General features: G+C 39.0%; 1 protein-coding gene across 2 annotated transcripts in view; it reads left to right on the plus strand.

Moving 5' to 3' along the window:
- LOC133610712 (zinc transporter ZIP11-like) overlaps positions 1-23,764 on the plus strand; it is a 145,694-nt gene that overhangs the window by 29,028 nt on the left and 92,902 nt on the right. For both annotated transcript variants that reach the window (XM_061967250.1, XM_061967251.1), the window contains exon 4: positions 4,508-4,666. In XM_061967250.1, the coding sequence (XP_061823234.1) occupies positions 4,508-4,666 (159 nt within the window). The remainder of the gene's footprint in view (positions 1-4,507; positions 4,667-23,764) is intronic.

Here is a 23,764-nt window from a genome sequence, read left to right on the forward strand (position 1 = left end):
TGGCATCTTATTTGTCCAGCTTCCATATTAGTTTTTATACACTTTACAAGAAATATATTGGCGTCAAACTCCTTAGCTTGCTAGCTTGTTTGCGCTGGCTTTCGGAGACTCTTGTTTTGAAAGCGCAGGCGCGATGGAGCGGCACTTTTATTGTGAAGACAGGAACGTCCTCATGTGCGGTCAGTCTTTAGGCTTTTGACGGGATGTACGGTTGAAATAAAAAAGTATCTTTTTTCCTTCACACTTTTGATTGATTGATTGGAACTTTTATTAGTATATTGCACAGTACAGTACATATTCCGTACAATTGACCACTAAATGGCAGAGGTGGGACCAAGTCATTGTTTTGCAAGTCACAAGTAAGTCTCAAGTCTTTGCCCTCAAGTCCGAGTCAAGTCCCGAGTCAAGACAGGCAAGCACCGAGTCAAGTCCAAAGTCAAGACTGGAAAGTCTCAAGTCAAGTCCTAAGTCCTGCATTTTGAGTTTCGAGTCCTTTCAAGTCCTTTTAACCACAGACTAATATATTAACACAGATTGTGTATGCTTTTCAAACGCTGTATTTATTTATTAAAACAAGTGCATTTTAAATTGCAGGAAAGAAAATTGTGCTGACATTGCACTTCATAATAGCACTATTAACCAGTCATTTTAAACATTAACTCATTCCTTTACAGAACAAACACATTGAAAAATTAAGTGCAAATGTACTTATTTGTACAAAAGTGTTAACATTGAAAAAACATGACATATACGTGAACATAACAAAAAAGTTGTACTTTTTATATGTCAGGGCCCTATGCTGCATTGCATTTGCAAAAGACCAAATTAGCCAAGAGTCTGTCAGTCATTTGTGCACGATGGGGGCGTAGTATGATGCCACCATGGCTGAAAACTTGCTCCACTGGAGCACTGGAGGCAGGCACTGCCAAGACTCTCATGGCCACTCGTAACAGTGAAGGAAGAGTCTTCATGTTCAATGCCCAGAACAAAAGGGGGGAGAGAGTTTTTTTGGGTTGGTGCACTACTTGTAAGTGTATCTTGTGTTTTTTATGTTGATTTAATTAAAAAAAGAAAAAAAAAATATATATTTCTTGTGCGGCCCGATACCAATCGATCCACGGACCAGTAGCGGGCCGCGGCCCGGTGGTTGGGGACCACTGAGGTAAACAACCAACAGTATGTCAGAAAGCTAGCTAAAACGGTACACTTATTCATAATATAGTATACATTTTAACTGACCTTTATTTTACTATTTTTGTCTTTTTTTTAGGTGGCTAAAATACGCGGTGCTGCTGACCGCCGTCTAACGTTACGTGTGATATATTGACTAACGTAACCCTGCTTGAAAAAAATCACTGAACAAAAAGTATGAATAAGGTAGTGAACTGCAACAGATTCCCGTGTTTGCAATAACGTTATAACGTTAGCAGTGAGTTTACAGCCTCACTGATTTATAAAAGTCACGTTACTTAGCCAATAAACGTTATCTTACATTCAAAACTTACCGTTCTTTGTGCAACCTCAAATGCCGGACGAAGTTGGAAGTTGTTGCCTCTCCATCAGTCATTTTCGAACCGCATGTGTTGCATACTGCAAACCGTTTTGTGTTGACCACCTCGTAATTTTTATACCCAAACGAAATTATTTTAGGTATCATTTTTTGTTCACTGGCGTGTGGTTTGGACATGTCTTCTTCGTTGGTTGTCCTGCAATTTGATTGGATGAATGCTGTGTGATAAAAACAAAGTAGATCTAATTTGATTGGCTGTTGTACTGACAGCACACCAGCTGACACACGCAACGCTGATAGACAAGTACACAACGAAAAATACAGAGCGCTCCCGAATAACTTTTTCATCTTTGGGTTTTGGGGAAAGTAGCAAGTCATGTCAAGTCATGTCAATTCAAAAAGCTCAAGTCCAAGTGAAGTCACAAGTCATTGATGTTAAAGTCTAAGTCGAGTTGCAAGTCTTTTTACATTTTGTCAAGTCGAGTCTAAAGTCATCAAATTCATGACTCGAGTCTGACTCGAGTCCAAGTCATGTGACTCCAGTCCACACCTCTGCTAAATGGTAACACCCCAATACGTTTTTCAACTTGTTTAAGTCAGGTTATGTGACCACCTGGCTCTGTTTGATTGGTCCAACGTCCCCAGTGACTGCATCTGATTGGTGGAACGAAGTGAAACGTCACCAGTAAGGCGGGCACTTTGAAGGTCTGTCTGACAGACCAAAACAAACAAAGCGTGCATTAACAGATCGATAAAAATTAGTAGCGAGTAGCGAGCTGAATGTAGATAAAAGTAGCGGAGTGAAAGTAGCGTTCCTTCTCTATAAATATACTTAAAGTAAAAGTATGTTTCATTAAAACTACTCTTAGAAGTACAATTTATCCCAAAAGTTACTCAAGTAGATGTAACGGAGTAAATGTAGCGCGTTACTACCCACCTCTGATTGTCCCCTCATATCATTCTTAAAAGCAGTTATACTGTACTTTACTCTGTGCATAGTTTTTGAAATGTATTTTTGTCGTCCGTGTTTCTCTACCCGTAATTTCCGTCATGGTCACTGAAGTTATCAGACCATCTGTAAAATTATATTAAAATCATTAGTAAATATATTATTAATAAGCGTAGCAGAGTGTCTTGTGATTATGCTTGGTTTTGTAATTTTTGGCTATAAACTCGTGCTAAACACTGTATCTATGAAGTCATCAATGTTATTTTGCTTATTAGGGTTCGAGAGGTCAATATTAAAGTCATCACATAAGATAATTGCTTTTTGACTGATTTCAGTGAAGGTTGCCTTAATCAAGTCCTCAAACCTTTCAATACTTGATTTAGATCTTTTAGATATACAATTGACCAATATGTTTTGTTTTTTATGACACAGTTCAATGGTTATACATTATAAAATATTATCAATAGCAAATTACATGTTTTTCACTACTCTGTTTTCCAAATGTTTATCCACATACAGAGCTACTCCACCTCCCCTTTTGTTGTTTCTGTTAAATGGTCTGTTAACATCTTTCCAGTTCAAAATCTATTCCCTTTCTCACCTTAATCCAGGTTTCAGAGAATGCGATACTTTAAAATGTTTTTTCAATGGTCTGATATTGTTGAATTTTGTTGTAGTTGTTTGCATACAAACTTTTGCTATTGATGTGAATAATTGATGGTTTGTTGTCGGATGTAATGTTTGTATCATATTGTTCTATTGTTTAGTAAAAGCATTTAATGTTAATTTGAGAGAATGTCCTTCTGGAAGTCCAGTTGTTTCAGGTTCGTGTTACAAGAGAATTCCATGTTTTAAGATATTTTCCGCAGCCTTTATTGTAATTGTTCTGTGGTGTGGGTATATAAGATATGTTTTTGGCTGAAATGTATGGAATCTGACAAACCTCATTATAATGGCAGGTCTATCGTTGTTTTTCCTGGGCAGTGGGTGGCAAGCCTCAATGTTGTCCAGGTCCATCTTTATTCCTTAGCTTTGTAAGAACAATGCCACTTGTTGCTCCATCGAGTTGATTTCGAGTTTCCCTTCGAGCTGGGAACATAGGAAATTGTTTTTCACTGACTTATTTATATTAAAAAAAAAATCTCATTTTTGAGAAATTGCTAAACAAAAAATAAGACAAAAGAGTAAAATAAGTTGGGGAAAGTCCAGTTGAACATTCTAACTCCAGTTTGTCATGCTAAAGAAGTGAAATGCTGCAATCTGTAGGTGTTGTTTGCATTAGATTATGACACAAAAGTAAATCCTATCCTATTCTAAAGTTCCTACCCTCACCTATGGTCATGAGCTTTGGGTTATGACCAAAAGGACAATATCATGGGTACAAGCGGCCGAAATGAGTTTTCTCTTTTGAGTGGCGGGACTCTCTCCTTTAGAGATATGGTGAGAAGCTCTGTCGTTCTGGAAGAGCTCAGAGTAAAGCCGCTGCTCCTCCACATCGAGAGGAGTCCGATGAGTTGAGATGGCATCTGGTCAGGATACCTCCCGGGACGCCTCCCTGGTATTTAGGGCACGTCTGACCGGTAGTAGGCCATGGGGAAGACCCAGGACACGTTGGGGGGGACTATGTCTCCCAGCTGGCCTGGGAACGTGTGGGGATCCCCTGGGAGGAGCTGGGAGAAGTGGCTAGGGAGAGGGAAGTCTGGGCTTCTCTTCTTACCCTGCGACCCGACCACGGATAAGCGGAAGATAAAGAGATAAATCGTAAGACTACACATCAAATATCTGAGTAATAAATATAGAAACAATATCTGTAATTGAAAGTTAGAACTGTGGAAAAGAACACTTCCAAAGATTGAGGGGGACAACGCAATTTAATAGTGTTTGACATGATAACTTGTGCTGAAAATAACCTGGGAAAGTCCGGGAAACATTTTTTAGGGAAAGCCTGGGAACTCTGTTTTTATTTCTTGTTGACTGCGTTGTATTATACAATACTTGCATGTGTTTAGTTTTATTTGACCATGCTTTTTTTGTTTTACTCAACTTAGGTAATGTTGGCTGCTTCCTACTGGTCTTTGCTGGCACCAGCGATCGACATGGCCGAGGATTCTGGGAAGTACGGCTCATTTGCTTTTCTGCCTGTGGCCGTTGGATTCACACTTGGGGCGGCTTTTGTTTACTTTGCTGACGTTGCCTTGCCCTTGCTGGTAAGAACCTCATCTAATTGTTACACACACTCAATTTAGGGCTGAACACATGAATGAGGACGGTTTTATAAGTATGGAAACTGACAACACACACCTCTAAGCTTCGAACCAAATGAAAAATGTTGTCTTATAATATTTTTTCAAGCGAGTTTAAGACTTTTAAAAGTGTAAATTATTGAAATCAGATCTGCGTTTGGTTTGCTGGCATAGTTTTTATTTGCTGTACAGAATGGAATTTCTATCTGAATTCAGGACCTGAAAAATTATCTGTCGCAGATGTTTTCACAGCAGGCATGATATCAAGCAGCGCACAAATCTAAGAATGACTGCTGGGGTTCCCATTAACAATGGATAAAAAATGTTTTATGTTGTATTAGGGCTGGGCGATATTGCCTTTTTTTAATATCGCGATATTTTAAGGCCATATCGCGATACACGATATATATCTCGATATTTTGCCCTAGCCTTGAATGATCACTTGATGCATATAATCACAGCAGTATGATGATTATATGTGTCTACATTAAAACATTCTTCTTCATACTGCATTAATATATGCCACTTTTAAACTTTCATGCAGAGAAGGAAATCACAACTAAAAAATCACTATTTTTTTCATACGGTGTTGATCTGGAAATGTTTGCCTCGGCATTTTGATGGTGTAGGCGTGTGGCACCGAACGATGTTGACGTGCGGAGTAAGCACTCTTCATTGTCTCGCGGGTGACTTTTCAAATGATGCTACATATTAGCAGTGTAGCCGAGTGTCCTGGGTTCGCCTATACAGTGTACTTATCTAATAAAATAACAAACGGGAGACATTAGAGCAGGTTCGGTAGCCACCGCTTCTTTAATGTCAACATCACACACCTCCTTCCACAACCACACACACCCTATGTCACAGCCCTACGGCAACAACTCTGGAGGGACAAAACTCCTCCTCCTTACCTAACACACTCCGGTAACTTGGGACACCCTGAACTGTTTGTTACAGCAGTAATGCTACTTTTTATAGCAACGCTTTTGCTCCACACTTGACAAATTACGGTTGTCTGTTCGACATCTTCCCACTTGAAGCCAAACCACCGCCAGACGATGGACCCCCTGCTGTTTTTCTTGGGAATTAATTATTCCTTCATTTGTTACCAGATTCGCACTTTCTTTCTCTCGTATTACCGCTAGCATCACAGCTAACTTTAGCCATGCTGCTACCTCTCTGCTCGGGGAGGGTGTATACGTATAAGACGTATGACGTGACAGTATGTGACGTGTGTAAGAAGGTGCGCTTGCTGTCTGTGAGAAGGAGAGACAGGAAAGAGCGAGTAGAGCATGTAGTTTAATGCCCGCAGCTAAAAGCAACTGCGTGAGAACGTATACTCGATATCACGATATAGTCATTTTCTATATCGCACAGAGACAACCCCGCGATATATCGCGTATATCGATATATCGCCCAGCCCTATGTTGTATACAAGTGTCCCTGCTCAATATCTGTTTGGGTGTCATCCAACTTTTCTGCAGAATGTTGCTCTCATTTGTGAAAGGCTTGTCTTATCAAACGATTACAGTCTGACTTCTTGTTATGAGAAAAGCTGTTTTGTGGGCACAGTCAAAAGTTTTATTTTATTGTTAATATTTTTTTTAGATAGGTAGAAGCACATCCATCTAGCCATGCACAAGGGATTAAGTGCTTTGCGCACACAACAAACCAAGAGCTAGAAAACAGAGCTAGACTCTATTGCCCGCAGTAGTGGTGCCTGCTTGGGCGAGTGTGGCAGGGGAGACGAGCAGCTGATCCTCTTCATCTGCGTCCAGCCACCTCAATGTAAAATTGACATCAAGTAATTATGTGAATGACACAAAGCATTCCCACAAACTTTCCGTCAATTTTTGTCCGCCTTCTTCTCCCAGTTTTCATCGGATCAAAACATTCGTTTTGGTCAGCAAACGTGTGCTACCGTATTTTAAGCTTTCCAAATGTCCCAGATTACCAGGAATTCCAGGTTTTACGGGACATTTTTCCCTATTGAAAACAAATACGCCATTTTTTAAACTTGCACAACATTTCCCACATTTCTCTATGGATTGGGACCGTTCCACCATATACAAACTCCACTCATCTTGGAAATTCATGCCAACATGTTTCCCGGTTCCAAACTTTCCCCTATTTAAAATGAATGGGCAATATACAAACCTCTTCATATCCCACATTTCTCACCCGATTTGAACCGTTCCACCATCCACACACTCCACTTACCCTGGACATTCAAGCCAACATGTTTCTCGGTTCTGAAAATTACCTACTTACCATGAATTCTGCATTTGTATTGCAATATGTTACCTTTTTTTCTTTCAACTACTTCTCACTTATTTTTCATCCGATTTTAACTGTTTTTAACATTGATAACCGCAGTAAAACTCCCAACTGTTAGTATTACTGTTTTAAATTGAAATTGTCAAAAAACTGATAGATAATTGAAGCCACAAATTCAGTCAGCCATTTTGGAGATTGACGTCACTGTAGTAACGCTTTTGCACTCTGACCATGTTATCAGATCAGTCATAATGTAAATACGCAAAAATTAGAGAGAGATGTGCTGTCTATCATTCACAATCCCTACACATCAGTCAATCAATCAAAATTGAATTATATAGCCCTTAATCACAAATGTCTGCACAAGCACAAGCCACAACGACATCCATGTTTTTTTATGCATTCTTAATCGTAAATACTGTAAATAAATAAATACATAAAAAGTCTGCTAACAATAGAGTCTATGGAGGCTCTTTATTTTGCCCACAAAACTCTCAAATAACCACCCGCCAACAATAGTCTATTTACATCTCATGACCTGAATATTAACCAAATATTAGTAATATTGTCATTATAAGCGCTAACGCAGACAAATTATTTTTACCATTGATAACCGAGAGCTAACTATAGTTTATGCTGCACTGGACTCAAGGAGAAACTTTAATGTAATCATATAATGAAACGGAAGATGGCAGTAATGCAACATGTATTGATGCAAACTGCCGTAAAACTGTAAAGAAGAAGTTTATGCAGCACACAGCATTGAGCTGGCAATGTCTTGTTTGCTGCCGTTCTGCTACTGCTGCATCTTGTCTCAGCTCGTCAAAGTTATTCTATATTATAAATCATGTCTCTCATCTGGATATTAGGAGGATTTAGCCATGAATCTAGAAGTTGTTCATCTGTGACATTCAATTTATACCCAGAAATGCAGACAAACACTACAACAGAAAACAGTGTCCGCAGCAACTTTTTTAACGCTTCGTAGTGTGGGTTAAAATGAATTATTCATCTAAACTTGAAGATATGGACATTGTATCAGTTGTCATCACAGTGAGAACAGACAATCATACAGTAAGCTTTCATTTTATTATGTTTGTAGTTTGTATTTCTTGTTTAGCACTTAGCAATACTGCTACATGATACTTTGTGTTTTACTGAAGCTGGATCTGTTTAGCAGAGCTTTTAAAAAATGTAGCTCACCCTCCTTATATTCAGGATCAAACATATAAGGTTCTGGACCATCCTTTGTCCCAAAGTAGTAGTTATTGGCTTTCACAAAGTCTGCATGATTTGCATTGTTGTTGGTAGGGAAGGGATCTGTGGTTCCTACCTCAATGTCACGCGATCTCGTGACTTGCTAGCTCATTATCTCTCAAAATGGCTCAAAATCGCCAAGAGATTGATACTATTCCGATCACATCTATTTACTCGCAAACATTGGAAGTATTTCGGTGTCATGCATCAGATATATATGATTATAGCTTCAATATAGAGGCAACTAGTTTTTCAACTCTACTGGTACTTCAATTGCCTAAAGCGCGCATACGTGTGTATGTGTGTGTGCTTTTGCAAAACATAGAACAAACTTCCGTGGAATTTTAATGCATTTAGTTATCAATATAGTGATATATTAAGTTTACAAATAAGTATACATTATCTTTAATGTAAGTGTACATTATCAAGGAGCCTTGGATACATCATGTTTTTGTTTTTAGTCACACAAGCATGTTATTAAGCACACTCATGGTCACGACCCCATCAACTGCTACACTAATGAAACCAACACGTAAGTAAATACATTTATGATATGTTGTTAATTTAGGGTTAAACTTGAGATCATGTCGCACCTTTCTTATAACACAAAGCAAAAAGTCGTGCTGTCGAATGTGTCCCATCAGCTGGAGGTCCGACTGGGATTTTATCCAAAACAGCTAACGGTCATTGTCGCCAGCGGGGGTGTTGCAGCAGCAGCGTCTTTCAAAGTCCATTTTGATGCATCTTTTCATCAATGTAGAGTGAAAGTAGCAGTATGCTCTGGTTTAAACATAAAATATGTCCTCTTAACAGAGGTGGGACCAAGTCATTGCTTTGCAAGTCACAAGTAAGTCTCAAGTCTTTACCCTCAAGTCTCGAGTCAAGTCCCGAGTCAAGACAGGGCAAGTCCGAGTCAAGTCCAAAGTCAAGACTGGAAAGTCTCAAGTCAAGTCCCAAGTCCTGCATTTTGAGTTTCGAGTCCTTTCAAGTCATTTAACCACAGACTAATATATTTACACAGATTGTGTATGCTTTTAAAACGCTGTATTTATTTATTAAAACAAGTGCATTTGAAATTGCAGGGAAAAAGATAGTGCTGACATTGCACTTCAAAATAGCACTATTAACCAGTCATTTTAAACATGTAACTCATTCCTTTACAGAATAAACACATTTGAAAAAAACAAGTGCAACTGTACTTATTTGCACAAAAGTGTTAACATTGTATTTCCATGGCATATTGCATTGTAACTAGTTCCACAGCAGTTTCTATCCTGTTCTTACCTTATCTCATTGATCTCATCTCATACTGTATGTGTGTTTATGTGTGCGTACACATGAAAAACATAACAAATATATGAACATAACAATGAACAGAGTTGTACTTTTTAGATGTCAGGACCCTATGCAATATGTACACATATTCTTAATATAGTATACATTTTAACTGACCTTTATTTGACTATGTTTGTCTTTTTGTAGGTGGCTAAAATACGCGGTGCTGCTGACTGCCGTCTAACGTTACGTTACTGTGTGTGATACATTGACTAACGTAATGTTACTGTGTGTGATACATTGACTAACGTAATGTTACTGTGTGTGATACATTGACTAACGTTACGTTACTGTGTGTGATACATTGACTAACGTAACGTTATGTATAGGTACCTCATGAAACCCTGCTTAAAAAAAAATCACTTGACAAAAAGTATGAATAAGGTAGCAAACTGCAGTGGACGCAACAGATTGCCGTGTTTGCAATGACGTTATAACCATAGACATCTTATAAGTAGACGCAGCATTGGTTGCTGTGACGTGAGCAATTTGCCCGCCATCTTGAAGTGCTGATGAGGAGCCGGCGAGCAGCCTAAACTGACAGTTGAAAGGTAGAAAACAAAGATGGTGTTCAGCGTTTTCCTGCTCAAATGAGCGCACTGTTGAAAATAGGAATCGGGGGATTACTTTTCACAAGTAAGATTTAACATTAACGTACTATTGGTTGTATTTTATGAAAATAATATTACCACAGAGTTGAGAAGGATCAAAGATCTTCAATATTTGTATGTGAAAATCACAAAGAAATCTTCTGGGGGAGGATGACGCCCCTACAGGGGTTTGGTTTACAAACTTTCAGCCCCACCTGAAACAAAATTCACCAGCCACTACTGATTATGATGCATTCTCATTTTAGGCAAAGTATAAGACAATACTTTCTTAACAGTATAATTGTAACCAGGAATCAGTCTTCAAGTAACAATATTCAAATACTAACATTGTTGGGTTAAACAGAATTTGGTTTTATTCTGAATCCAGTGAAACAGATTGGTGGTTTTAGCTGATATGAAGACTTTCAGGTGTTTATATATGTTTAAGTATTTGGCAGACACTTTTATCCTAAGCGACTTACATAAAATAATACATATAAAACAATCACTGCAAACATTATCATTTAAGGGAAGAATGTAATAGAAAATATCAATACAAAGTGTCAAGACAGAATAAACTCTCTGCTGCTGAAGCAACAGAGATACAGTCTATAGGTCCCTAAGATATATAGATATCTAATGTATTCATACATTGTTTATGTAGGATACACGCATATGTATATATAACCTAATCATATTGTTTCTTCAACTTAAAAATAGCTTACCGTTTTTTTTCCCCTTCTCTGGGATTATATTCCCAGTTTTGATCTCGGACGTCTGGTCACTTATAGCGTATAAGAATATTATATTACTGTTAAGCAAACTATGAATAATAAAACACGCCAAAACATGTGTCTGTTACACACGTATGACAAAAAAGCGCGTGAAAATCAGTGGTATTCGGTGAGGTAAAATGAATTAAATGCGCTGACAGTTCATTGCTCCTGCCAAATGAATTGCACTGATCACCACTCCAAGATGGCGGCCCCGCGCCTCGTCTGCGCCAGTAGGCAGTAGGCTCTATGCTGCGTCTACTTATAAGATGTCTATGGTTATAACGTTAGCAGTGAGTTTGCAGCCTCACTGATTTAACTACACAGCAAATAAAAGTCACGTTACTTAGCCAATAAACGTTATCTTACATTCAAAACTTACCCTTCTTTGTGCAACTTCAAATGTCGAACGAAGTTGGAAGTTGTTGCGTCTCCGTCTGTAATATTCGAACTGCGTGATTTGCATACGGCAATTCGTTTTTTGTTGACCAAGTCGTAGTTTTTATACCCGAACGAAACCAACTTTAACATAATTGTTTCTCACTGGCACGTTGTTGGACCAACTCTTGTTCATTGGTTGTCCTGCAATTTGATTGGATGAATGCTGTGTGATGAAAACAACGTAGTTCTAATTTGATTGGCTGTTGTACTGACAGCACACCAGCTGACAGGAACAACACGCTGATAGACAGACGAAGAAAATGAAAAATACGGAGCGCTCCCAAATAACTTTTTAAGCTTTGGATTTTGGGGAAAGTGGCAAGTCATGTCAAGTCAAAAGGCTCAAGTCCAAGTGAAGTCACAAGTCATTGATGTTAAAGTCTAAGTCGAGTTGCAAGTCTCTTTACATTTTGTCAAGTCGAGTCTAAAGTCATCAAATTCATGACTCGAGTCTGACTCGAGTCCAAGTCATGTGACTCGAGTCCACACCCCTGCCTCTTAATGTGTATAAAGCCAGCAAGCCATTGTTGTCTACCATTGTACGATGGAAATGACGGCGCACAACCGTTTTGTCATCAAATGAGTACAAGCCATAACTCAGTCTACGCGCACACGCTGAGGACAAAGTTTTGAAACTCTTCTCCCTGGCCAACGTATGCGTTTCGATGTGGACAAGAGGCCAAAACGCTTACAAAAGCATGAGTCTTTGTGTTTGTGTGAACACGGCCTCAAGGTGTGTTGAGGAAGCGGGGGCACTGAAAACATATTTCATTACTGAGTGGCCACGAACACAGGACTTTCGGCATCATAAGAATTTGTGTATGCCTGAGGGAAGCTGTTGGTGGGAATAAGTTACAGACTTAATGTTATACATCAAACCATTTTTGAGTTTTAAACCAACCTTTAACAAAAATGTGAAACGGACAGAAATGTGACTGTAGTCAAGGCACCAAAAAACAGCTGTTGCCTTGAGCTTCTGTGGTCATGCTAGGACAGCAGCAATGACACGGATTGCATATGAAGGAACGTCTGACATATCACTGTAATGCACTCTTATACAAGATAATGCGCACACTTGCATACATGGACCACACAACCAGTTTATTAAGATCACTGGCGAGTTAAGGACTATAATGGACAATTCCAAATTAAAAAGTACATGAACAATGTTCTTGCTCTTACTTTTGTTCTTGTTCCTGCTATGAACTAAAATTGTTCACTAGTAGGGATGTCCCGATCCGATATTTGGATCGGATCGGCCGCCGATATTTGCAAAAAAATGCGTATCGGCAAGGCATGGGAAAATGCCGATCCAGATCCAGTTTAAAAAAAACTCCGGTCCGTGTTTTCCAACGTACCGATTTAAATAATACATTCCACTTTTCTGCTGCTCCCTAATTTCCGTTCCGCATTTTCCAGCACACCTTCAACACATCCACAGGTCTGTGGATTCTCACGCAGTTGCTTTTAGCTGCTGGCATTACACGACAGGCTCTTCTCACTCTTTCCTGTGTCTCCCTCTTACAGACAGCGAGCGCACCTTCTTACACACGTCACATACTGTCACGTCATACGTCACATACGTATACGCCCTCTCCCAGCAGAGAGCGAGGTAACAGCATGGCTAACGTTAGCTGTGATGCTAGCGCAGCCGCTAAGGTGCGCGCCTGCTCAAGCGTCCTCTGCGCACGGCAAATCTATGCCACGCACAAAATTAAATAAAAAAATAAGCGCATAACAATTTTCGACACACGGACACGACAGAGAAAACAGTTTTCGTCATCATTGTTCAAATATTGTAACGTCTGTCAAGACGCTTATCTCCATTCGGTGCCACACGTCCACACCATCAAAATGCCGAGGCAAACATTTCCACATCAACACCGTATGAAGAAAATAGTGATTTTTTTTAGTTGTGATTTCCCTCTCTGCATGAAAGTTTAAAAGTAGCATATTTTAATGCAGTATGAAGAAGAATGTTTTAATGTAGACACATAGAATCATCATACTGCTGTGATTATATGCATCAAGTGTTCATTCCAGGCTAAGGCAAAATATCGAGATGTGTATTGTGTATCGCAATATGGCCTTAAAATATCGCAATATTAAAAAAAGGCCATATCGCCCAGCCCTAGTTCAATGATTCCATTTCTGTTTGTCATGTATAATTTTGTCTATTTTGTGTTTATCCTTGAATAAACAGGTCAGTTTCTTGTTACCAACCATTGTGTATTATTCAAACTCCCCTAATTCAGCTGGCTAGTTGTTATCAAGAGTACTAAAACCCTTTTCAACATGATTCTGACAAGTAAGTAGGCTAAATAACTTTAAACTTGAATACATGCTCGGTTAGGCCAGTATCGGTCAGTATCGGTATCGGTCAGTATTGGTATCGGATCGGAAGTGCAAAAACAATATCGGTATCGGATCGGAAGTGCAAAAACCTGGATCGGGACATCCCTATTCACTAGCAGTGTTGTCAGATATATTTTGTTAAGGCTCATCGCACAGCTCAGTGGCCTTGTGGTTAGTGTCCGCCCTGATAGTGGGAGGTTGTGAGTTCAAACCCCGGCCGAGTCATACCAAAGACTACAGAAAACGGGACCCATTGTCTCCCTGCTTGGCACTCAGCATCAAGGGATGGAATTGGGGGTTAAATCACCAAATGATTCCTGAGCGCAGCACACACTGCTGCTCACTGCTCCCCTCACCTCCCAGGGGGTGAACATGGGGATGGGTCAAATGCAAAGGACACATTTCACCACACCTAGTGTGTGTGTGACACTCATTGAAACTTTAACTTAACTTAACTCATCAGTAAAGCATAAAGAGCACTTGGAGAGCCCTTTACAAATATACTATTAAAGCATTTTTGATTATTTTGAGAAATATACCCAGAATATACCCAACATTTACTGGCTCAGTCCGAATATGTTGACAAATGGACACATCCCACAAAATGTTGATGTTCAGATAGCCGAGGTTCATAAATGCACCTCACTTGCCTTAACTGGGATTGGTGCCTAATAAGCAACTATGCAACTATTGTGTTGTTGTTGTGGAGAGTGCTGGGGCAAAATGTTTGTGCGGTATAAGATCTGAGGGCTGCTGTTGGCGTGTTACGGTTGGCAATAAAGTTAAAACGAGTGTTAGACTGTGTGCCTTTTGGGATGGCTGCACTTATGTGCCACTTCATTTATGTAGCACTGAAATGAGGTACCTTGACTACTTTTTCCCCGGCCTGGTTTCCACTGTTTATCTAGGCACCAGTGCCATTATGGATTGCAGTTGTTGTTTGTTATTGAGCATGTTTGGATTGCTTTGGATTGGTGTACATATATGACAGCGTGTTCCAGTTCTTGCCTATGTCCAACTTTACACTGCCATTGATGAAGAGTGGACCAACAATTCACAGGTCACAATCAACAACCTGATCAACTTTATGTGAAGAAGCAAATTGCAATGGTGGTCCCACCAGCTACTGACAGTTTTTTACTCAGCCCTCTTTGCTTTTCATTTGTCTTTTCTTTTACCTGGTCCCATGGTGACCGTACGGGAAATGTACAGCAGCGATAATAGCTAACATGAAATCAACTGGGAACATAGGGGGTCTTCAACACAAACACAAATGGTGCCATCAGTGTTTGGACAGCTGCTGGTGCCACTTTTACTGGTTCCTCAACAAACACAGAAACGGAATGAAAAGAACGCTGGGCAAAGAGAAAGATAGATCAGGTAGGATTGCTACAGTTGACAGGGGTGTGAGAACCCGTATGAGTTGATAAGGTAACAAAAGACAACCAGTGAGAAGTGTGAATGGGGGAGAGCATGATGGAAGGCACCCCTGGCTTATTGATGATGATTACCTCGACATCTGTACTTTCCTTAATCTTTGTATTTAGTTTCTAGATTTAGAATACAGGAAATTTAGGTTTTTGTTTTTAATTGTTTCTTTGATGCTCAATTTTCTTTAATGTGAACAATGAACATAATTAGCTATGTGAGTATGAAGCGTTTTTGTATGTACTTTAGTATAGTGTATTTGCTGTCCCTTCAGATACAACGTCAGTGTTATCTTTCACATTTCTGTCTTTTGTCTTTCACTTTACGAAAGCTTACTAACCAATGGAAGATGGTGGCAAAGAGAGACTTTGGATAAATTGCGTCATGGTACATCATATATCAACGGTTCTGTGCTCCCTGTCCATCGTATACAGGAGCCATTTGGTCAATAGGACAGAATGAACAACGACCAGTGCACAGCAAACACAAGGCATTTTCGGTGTTTGCTGTATCCGGGGTTGTCTTGTACTGGAGTGACTGATTTGAATGTTTGGTCACGGTTACCAAGGGTGAAAGTTAAGGCTTTGAAACTGAAGTACACTTCTGTAAGATGACATCAAGTTTATTTTGAACAGCGTCTTCACACATCTTTCAGCCTTCTTTAACAATGGGGAAGAACCTTTGCCACGGCAGTGGTTTTGTTAACGAGGTGCAGTGCTGTCACATGGTCAGGTAAACTACTGTAAATTCTGGACTATGAGCCGCTAATTGTTTCCTACACTTTGAACTCTGCGGCTTATAAGACAGTGCATCTAATATATGGATTTTTTTTTGATGGCGTACATAATAAAAAGCAAAAAAAAAAACCCAAGCAAATACACAGAGAATGTGTTTTCTTGTTTGTGCTATGGCCCCATCTTTTGGACAAGTTCACTCTCTGCAGGTTCTGCAGTGTTCTTCCATTTACAGAAAGTGCTTTCAACAGGAAGTAGAGAGCCAGTCAGTCCTCTAGCCATCCGTAGCGGTTCAACTCATATAAATTCTTCATTCATCACTCCAAGCAACGGTTGTAAGCTTTACAGTATAACTAAAACTGTTTTTGTTTACTAAAGTTGGCTAAATACACCAAAATATCAATACTATGGTAGCATTGTCTACTAGATAAGACCAAACGAATCATAGAGCGTTGTTCAGTATCATGGCCGCTGACCGGCTCAGGCAGCACCCAGTCCTGCCTTTAAGGTGATATATTTGAAAAATATGAGAGCCTTATTTTTTTTTTTAAATAAAAGGTTTTTATGCTATAGCTATGAGCATATTTAATATATAATTCCTACTTAGCGAAAATCCATTCACCAATTAATCACAATAAACAAGGGGTAACTGCAGTATTTTGATTTTGTTCAGTTGTATCATATCATTGCTTTGTGCTGAAATAATGAAGACAGTGTATTACATGCTCGCTGCTATGCCTAAGGGCTTTTTTCTTATAGGCTAGCTAATTGTGTTTGCATTGAAACTTCTCAATAGTGCAACAATCTAATACTGTACTACCTACTATTATCACTAAAACTACCAAGGGTCGGAGTAAGTCAGTGTTTTCTATGTCTCAAGTAAGTCAAGTCTTTTATTCTAAGTCTCGAGTTAGGAATGTACAAGTCCAAATCAAGTCTCAAGTCATTGATTTAATATTTTCAATTCCTTTCACGTAATATACACTGTCAAGTATTTATATTCACAAAGATATCTGCTATTTAAAAAGGTAACGCATTATATTTGACATATATATCTACTGCGATTTTAAATTGTATTGTAATCTTAATTACTATGAAACCTTACATGATAAAGACTTCTATTACGCTCACTGCCATTGTTCATGCTTTAACCATATAATTACTGCTAAGGTACGGACATGAAAGTCACTACACACAAGACTGTCCTGACTGATGGTTTAACATTATCAATAGAGCGCTAAACAGCGGAGTAAAATATAAGACTACTTCTATACAGGTGAACAAAGAGCAACATACATGTTAACAAGAAAGACTTAACTTAGGCAATTATGTGCTGTACCGCATGTAAATAAGAATAATTTTCCTGAGGGAACTCTCCTGAAGGAATCAATAAAGTAATATCTATCTATCTATCTATTATCACAACATGAAGTACTCCCGCAATACTACGGCCGAGCACCAACACCCTTTGTTAAAGTAGGGAATAAGCTTTGATCTGTTAGAATAGTGCTTTGATCTATTTTTTTTTTTTTGTTGCATTAATAGTACATGTTGTGACATTTAAAATGAAGTAAACTGCATGAAAATTAGTTGAAAAATTAGTAAGTTATGATCAGTGTTGGGACTAACGCGTTACTGTAACGCCGTTAGTTTCGGCAGTAACTAGTAATCTAACGCGTTATTTTTTTATATTCAGTAACTCAGTTACCGTTACTACATGATACGTTACTGCGTTATTTTAAGTTACTTTTTATGTAGTATAAAGTGTGTTTTATCGGAGCGCTGAGCTGATTCTTCTTGTGTCACAAGCCGGAGAAGAGAGAGAGACATGCGCTCTGTGTGGGTGTGTCTGAGTGTGAGTGTGGGGAGCGAGGGGGGGGCGTTTCTGATCATGGCGGAGCCAGAAGTCGAGTTTGCTAACATGGAGATATTTTCACTACTTTTCTTTTGTCGAGCACAAAGAAAATAACATTTTAGTTAAATGTAAATTGTGCTTTGGATCAAAGATGCCATCTACTGCCCAAAACAGCAATTCAAATCTGCTGAAACAAGCTACATAGCAACATGCTTCGACGAAGCTAGTAAAGAGAGACAGAGACTCTGATGCCACTTCACCTCCACCATTTAAGGATTAACTTTGCCTCTTCTCACCATTCACCGCTGAAGGTACACACTCTGTCAATCAATGTTCCCTCTAATTGTTCATGTGTGAGCAAACGCAAAAACTCCCTGAGCATTGAGTGGAGTCCATGTGAGCAACTTTAGACGTGCACACTGTGGCTACACCAGCAGCACACCTGTCCCAAACCTCACTAAATAACAACTTACATCTCCATCCATCCATCCATTTCCTACCGCTTGTCCCTTTCGGGGTCGCTGGAGCCTATCTCAGCTGCATTCGGGCGGAAGGCAGGGTACACCCTGGACAAGTCCCCACCTCATCACAGGGCCAACACAGATAGACAGACAACATTCTCTTATTATTATAATCAAATGACAGCAGTCATTTCCATTTCTAATATAAGTGTTTAGGCCCACTTATAATGACAATAACAAAAAATATTGTTTTTCATGAACTGTGTACTTGTATTGTTTGTCTGGGTGGAGGTCCTGCTTTGGAAATAATTTGTACCCCTTTCAGACATTGCATTTAGTTCCCATTAAAACATTCACATGTTGCACAATGAGATGTAAGCAGGGGATCATGTGTACATTCCTGCAACTTCCTGTTTGTAAAAAATATATTTTTATTAGTATTTATTTAATATACTAACAGCATTTAATGATTAATATTTATAAATTAAGATTCCTAATAAATGACACTAGAATAAGCACACATTTGATTGGTAAATCATAGTGTAACGACCTGGAATGACACTTTATGTGTGGTGTTGGAGTTGTCCGACTTTTTGTGTGGCTGTAAACGCATCACTGGCTAAGTGCCATATGTGCAAGTGTTGGCGCACGTGAGAGAGCGATCGGCTGCTGTTGATATAACAAAGTTGCTTTTGGTCTAGTTTGTACTGCAGAAAATGACCAGTTTTGCTAGATATCATTTTTTTTACTAATGTTTTGGTGATGTGTTTATGGCCGACAGTAAAGAGTTTTGCTCAGTAAAGTGATGGCTGGAATTCATGTCCTCAAAGCGTCTCGACAGACGTTACAATATTTGAACAATGATGACGAAAACGGTTTTCTCTGTCGTGTCCGTGTCGTGTCGAAAATTGTTATGCGCTTATTTTTTTATTTGATTTTGTGCATGGCATAGATTTGCCGTGCGCAGAGGACGCTTGAGCAGTGCGCAATTGCACATGCGCGCTCCTGAGAGGGAACGTTGCTGTCAATTCTCTTATATACTCTTTCATTCTAGACTTCTAGAGTGTTTGATTATCACATCACTCTAAATGTATAGACTATAAAGTTCACAAACATAAAGAGGGATCCTAGTGGGCCAGGCCAATCTTTCCTTATCTCTAAACTAAAACTGGGGAAATGTGTAGTGTTCTGGGTTTCAGACATGATTTTGTATAAGAATTACTTGAGGAAGAAAATGCCTGGTTAGACTTTGTGTATGTAGTGTGTGCCTTTCTTGGTTTACATCTATGCTGTTATTATGCTGTTTGTTACTTATGTATGTTATGTTGCAGCTATTTAAAATAGTTTTGTCAATTTGTTCTGGCCAGAAACAAATTGGCCTTTGTAACATATCTTTGTCTTTGTGTGTTGTATGTAGACCACATGGCTTAGCAGAGTTGAGTGATGCAAATGCATGTCAAGTTGATCAACAGATTGTATTATTCTCCACTACAATAACAGTACTGAAATGAAGGCTAAAAGGGCATTAATTGGAGCTTTAAAAAAGAAAAGAAAAAAGAAACTAAATAACTAAATAGTTACTTTTCACAGTAACGCATTACTTTTTGGTGTAAGTAACTGAGTTAGTAACTGAGTTACTTTTGAAATGAAGTAACTAGTAACTGTAACTAGTTACTGCTTTTCAGTAACTAACCCAACACTGGTTATGATACATTTATTTTCATTGTACATGAATTGATTGCATGTAGGGACCATTGCCCGAACCAAGATGGCTGCCACATTGACACGTCACGGCAGTCTGCTGTTGCGCCTGTGTTTATTATGTGTCTGTGGGGAGTTTTGTTTTTTTTCGTCATCTTTTGAAGCGCTAGTACTATCGTATACAGATTTGTTTTATTGGTTATTGTTAGTTATTTTTCATTTTTCTCCCCACAGTATTGCAGTAGTTAGTGTTTTACTTACCTTTGTTTTTTGTGTTGTATTTTGTGTTAAAGTTAAAGTAGCAATGATTATCACACACACACTAGGTGTGGTGAAATTTGTCCTCTGCATTTGACCCATCCCCTTGTTCACCCCCTGGGAGGTGAGGGGAGCAGTGGGCAGCAGCGGTGGCCGCGCTCGAGAATCATTTTTGGTGATTTAACCCCCAATTCCAACCCTTGATGCTTAGTGCCAAGCTGGGAGGTAATGGGTCCCATTTTTATAGACTTTGGTATGACTTGTTTTGAACAGTAAGTTTAAACAGCTTGTTGTGTAGTCACTTCCTCGCCTGTTTTCAGTTGTGTTCATACAGTTAATGTCAAATATGTCAGTAAATGTATTTCTTTTTTTTTTTTTTTTTTTTGTCCTGTCCAGCTTCTAAGGCAAATCATATAGTTGATGTAGATGCCCATATCGGCTGTTCAGATTTACTTTACAAAAGAGAAGTGTAGGATACTTCTCTTGTTGACTTATTTGTCGCTGGGGCCGTACTCTGGCTCCCACACACACTGGGAGTCAAATGTATTGTACATACAAATTCACATATACTCACATACATACATACACACATACATAGGTACCTACGCTCCCACATACATATACAAATACAGTACATATTTACATACTCAAAGTTCGTACATCCACACGCACATTCATTATACAAACATACACATACACATACTGTACATATACATTCACTGTACAAACATACATATACACATACTGTACATATACACTCACTGTACAAACACACATATACACATACTGTACATATACATTCACTGTATAAACACATATACACATGCTGTACATATACAAGTACATATGCATACATACACTCATGCACATAATCACGTTTCATCAAACATATATTAATGTTGTTGCCCTAGGGTGAACTAGGTATAACAAAGCTTAACCTATTGTTTCTATAACAATCTACAAGGTTAAGGTAGGTTGCTTCTCTTTCTTCCCCTCCATTTTTCTGCATTCTTTCGTATCTCAAGTTATCAATACGTATATGTATTGTTGCATTTGAACAACTGTATTGTTGATAATAAAGGTAAAGTATTGGTATTGTTCATTATCAATAGCGCTATTTCTATTGGTATTTGTATTGCTCCATTTGTAGTGTAATAATGCTCATTGTCATTTCTGTATTATTATTATTTTTCGCTAACTGCTTATTTGCTATTACTTTTACCATCATATTTGTACATGTCGTATTTGCTGATGTTGCTCTATTGTTGTTGTTGTTGTTGTGTTTGCTGTTGTTGTTTTTGTCTCTCTGTCTAATCCCCCTCTGTCTTTCTTTTTTTTCTCTTTCTATCCCCTTCTGCTACGGCCCGGCTGCACCAAATGATAATCAATCAATCAATCAATGTTTATTTATATAGCCCTAAATCACAAGTGTCTCAAAGGGCTGCACAAGCCACAACGACATCCTCGGTACAGAGCCCACATAATAATAATATAAATACATTTAATAAAGTCAAATACAAATAAGGCAACAAGTAAATGTATTTCTTAGTAGAGCCAATGGCACCATGAGAAATGTCTTCATTCCATTGGCACTGTTCTCCCTTTGCATTTGCCCATAGTTGTTGCTGTGACATGATCCGGCCATTCTGCTAATATGCTTATTATGTGAGCAAGAATTCCATAAATTTTACTTAATCCCTCATCCAAAGAATCTTTTCAAACAACACATTTCTCAAATATTTTTAAGTCATCCGACTAAAGTCTGTGTCAAGTTGATGTCACATTGATGTCAAAGTCCAAGTCGAGTCGCCATTCTTTGATGATATTCTCAAGTCGAGTCCAAAGTCATCAAAATTGCAGCTCGAGTCTGCCTGGAGTACACACCTCTAACTATTACTACTACTATACAGCTACTACTTTTAAGGATTATGCCCTCTATTTAGTATGTTTAAAAATAAACATCAGGTCAAGCTCCATGATGACTATAATTGCCAAGTTGAACAGGGCAACACAAAAGAAGTACCGTAGATTTGCTGCAAGTTCTTTGAAGTAACTTTCCAACTCATGAGGAATTAGCAATGCATTATTTTCTTCTAAGAACTGTACCATATGGAAACAACATGTGTAGGTCAGAACAAACTGTTCAAGGAAACAATAAGCATGATGTTCCCTAATAAGGCTCTGACAATCAACAGTAATGCTTGACTGTATGCAAGAATGGCAATCAGGGCCGTAACTAGGATTTGACAAATACCAAGGTCCAAGAGAAGCTTTGAAAGGCTAAAATCCTGGGTATCCCAGCACCATCCATCTATCCATTTTCTACCGCTTGTCCTTTTTGGGTCGCGGTGGGGCTCGAGCCCATCCGACCTGCATTTGGGTGGAAGGCAAGTATACACCCTGGACAAGTCGCCACCTCCTCGCAGGGCCAACACAGATAGACAGACAACATTCACACTCACATTCACACACGAGGGACCATTTAGTGTTGCCAATCAACTTATCCCCAGGTGCATGTCTTTGGAGGTGGGAGGAAACCAAAGTATCTAGAGGGAACCTACGCAGTCACAGGGAAAACATGCAAACATGCAAACTCCACACATAAGGACCCCAAACCCGGGAATCGAACCCAGTACCTTCTTATTGTGAGGCACACGCACTAATCACAGTTCCCAGCACAATCTAAATAATAAAAGCTTTCATTGAGGTACAGCTATAATGTGTTATATTAGCTAACATCTTTGACAATCAGCATGATTTTGTAACAGTCGACTTTTAAACAATTTCAAAATCATTAAAATATAAATTTAAAAACCATACCAAAATTTCTACCACGATTGGGATTTGATCCCAAGACCTTCTGTTTTGCAAAGCAAGTGCTAATGACCCCGCCACGAAGCCACCGGAAGGGAATACGGAAAATGTGTGTTCATATTCTAATCCGTGACAGAGCATGACGTGGCCAGTAATAAGGTTTTGGGTAAAATTTTAAATGTAGCGCCTAGTCATTCAATAATTTACATTTTAATGTGCTTCTTAATGCAAAACCGGCCTCCCCGCTGATCGCGAAGCCCTATGCAGAGCGCATGTTCTGCATTTTGGGCGGGGCGGCACCTGACTGACATGACAACATTATTATACCGACAGCGTTTCACATGAACCAACGTTAGTTACGTTAGTATAATTTAATGTTAACGCTAGGTTGACAGCACATTTCAGATCTGATGATGTTTAAGTAAAAGTGGACTTCATTGCGTTACCTTGTTGGTGTTGTAGCGTGATGTGCATTACCAAAGTTTGTATATTAAGAGAGGATGATCTACCGCATGATGTTGTAAAATGCAGACAACATGTGCTACAAAAAGGACATTCACAGTCAGTCGTATCATCTTCTTTTTGTCACTTAAAAAAAATAGGACATGACCTTGGTGTCCTCAGTGGTAGTTATGGCCGTGATGGCAATTATTTGTTGCACAATTATGAACTTCTTGACTTTCTTTCCAAGATTATACACAACTGAAAACTCCCAGGTTATACTACAGTGGTAGGGGTGTAACGGTACGCATATTTGTATTGAACCGTTTCGGTACGGGAGGT

Source organism: Nerophis lumbriciformis, linkage group LG11, assembly GCF_033978685.3.
Source record: "Nerophis lumbriciformis linkage group LG11, RoL_Nlum_v2.1, whole genome shotgun sequence".
Classification (NCBI taxonomy): Eukaryota; Metazoa; Chordata; class Actinopteri; order Syngnathiformes; family Syngnathidae; genus Nerophis; species Nerophis lumbriciformis.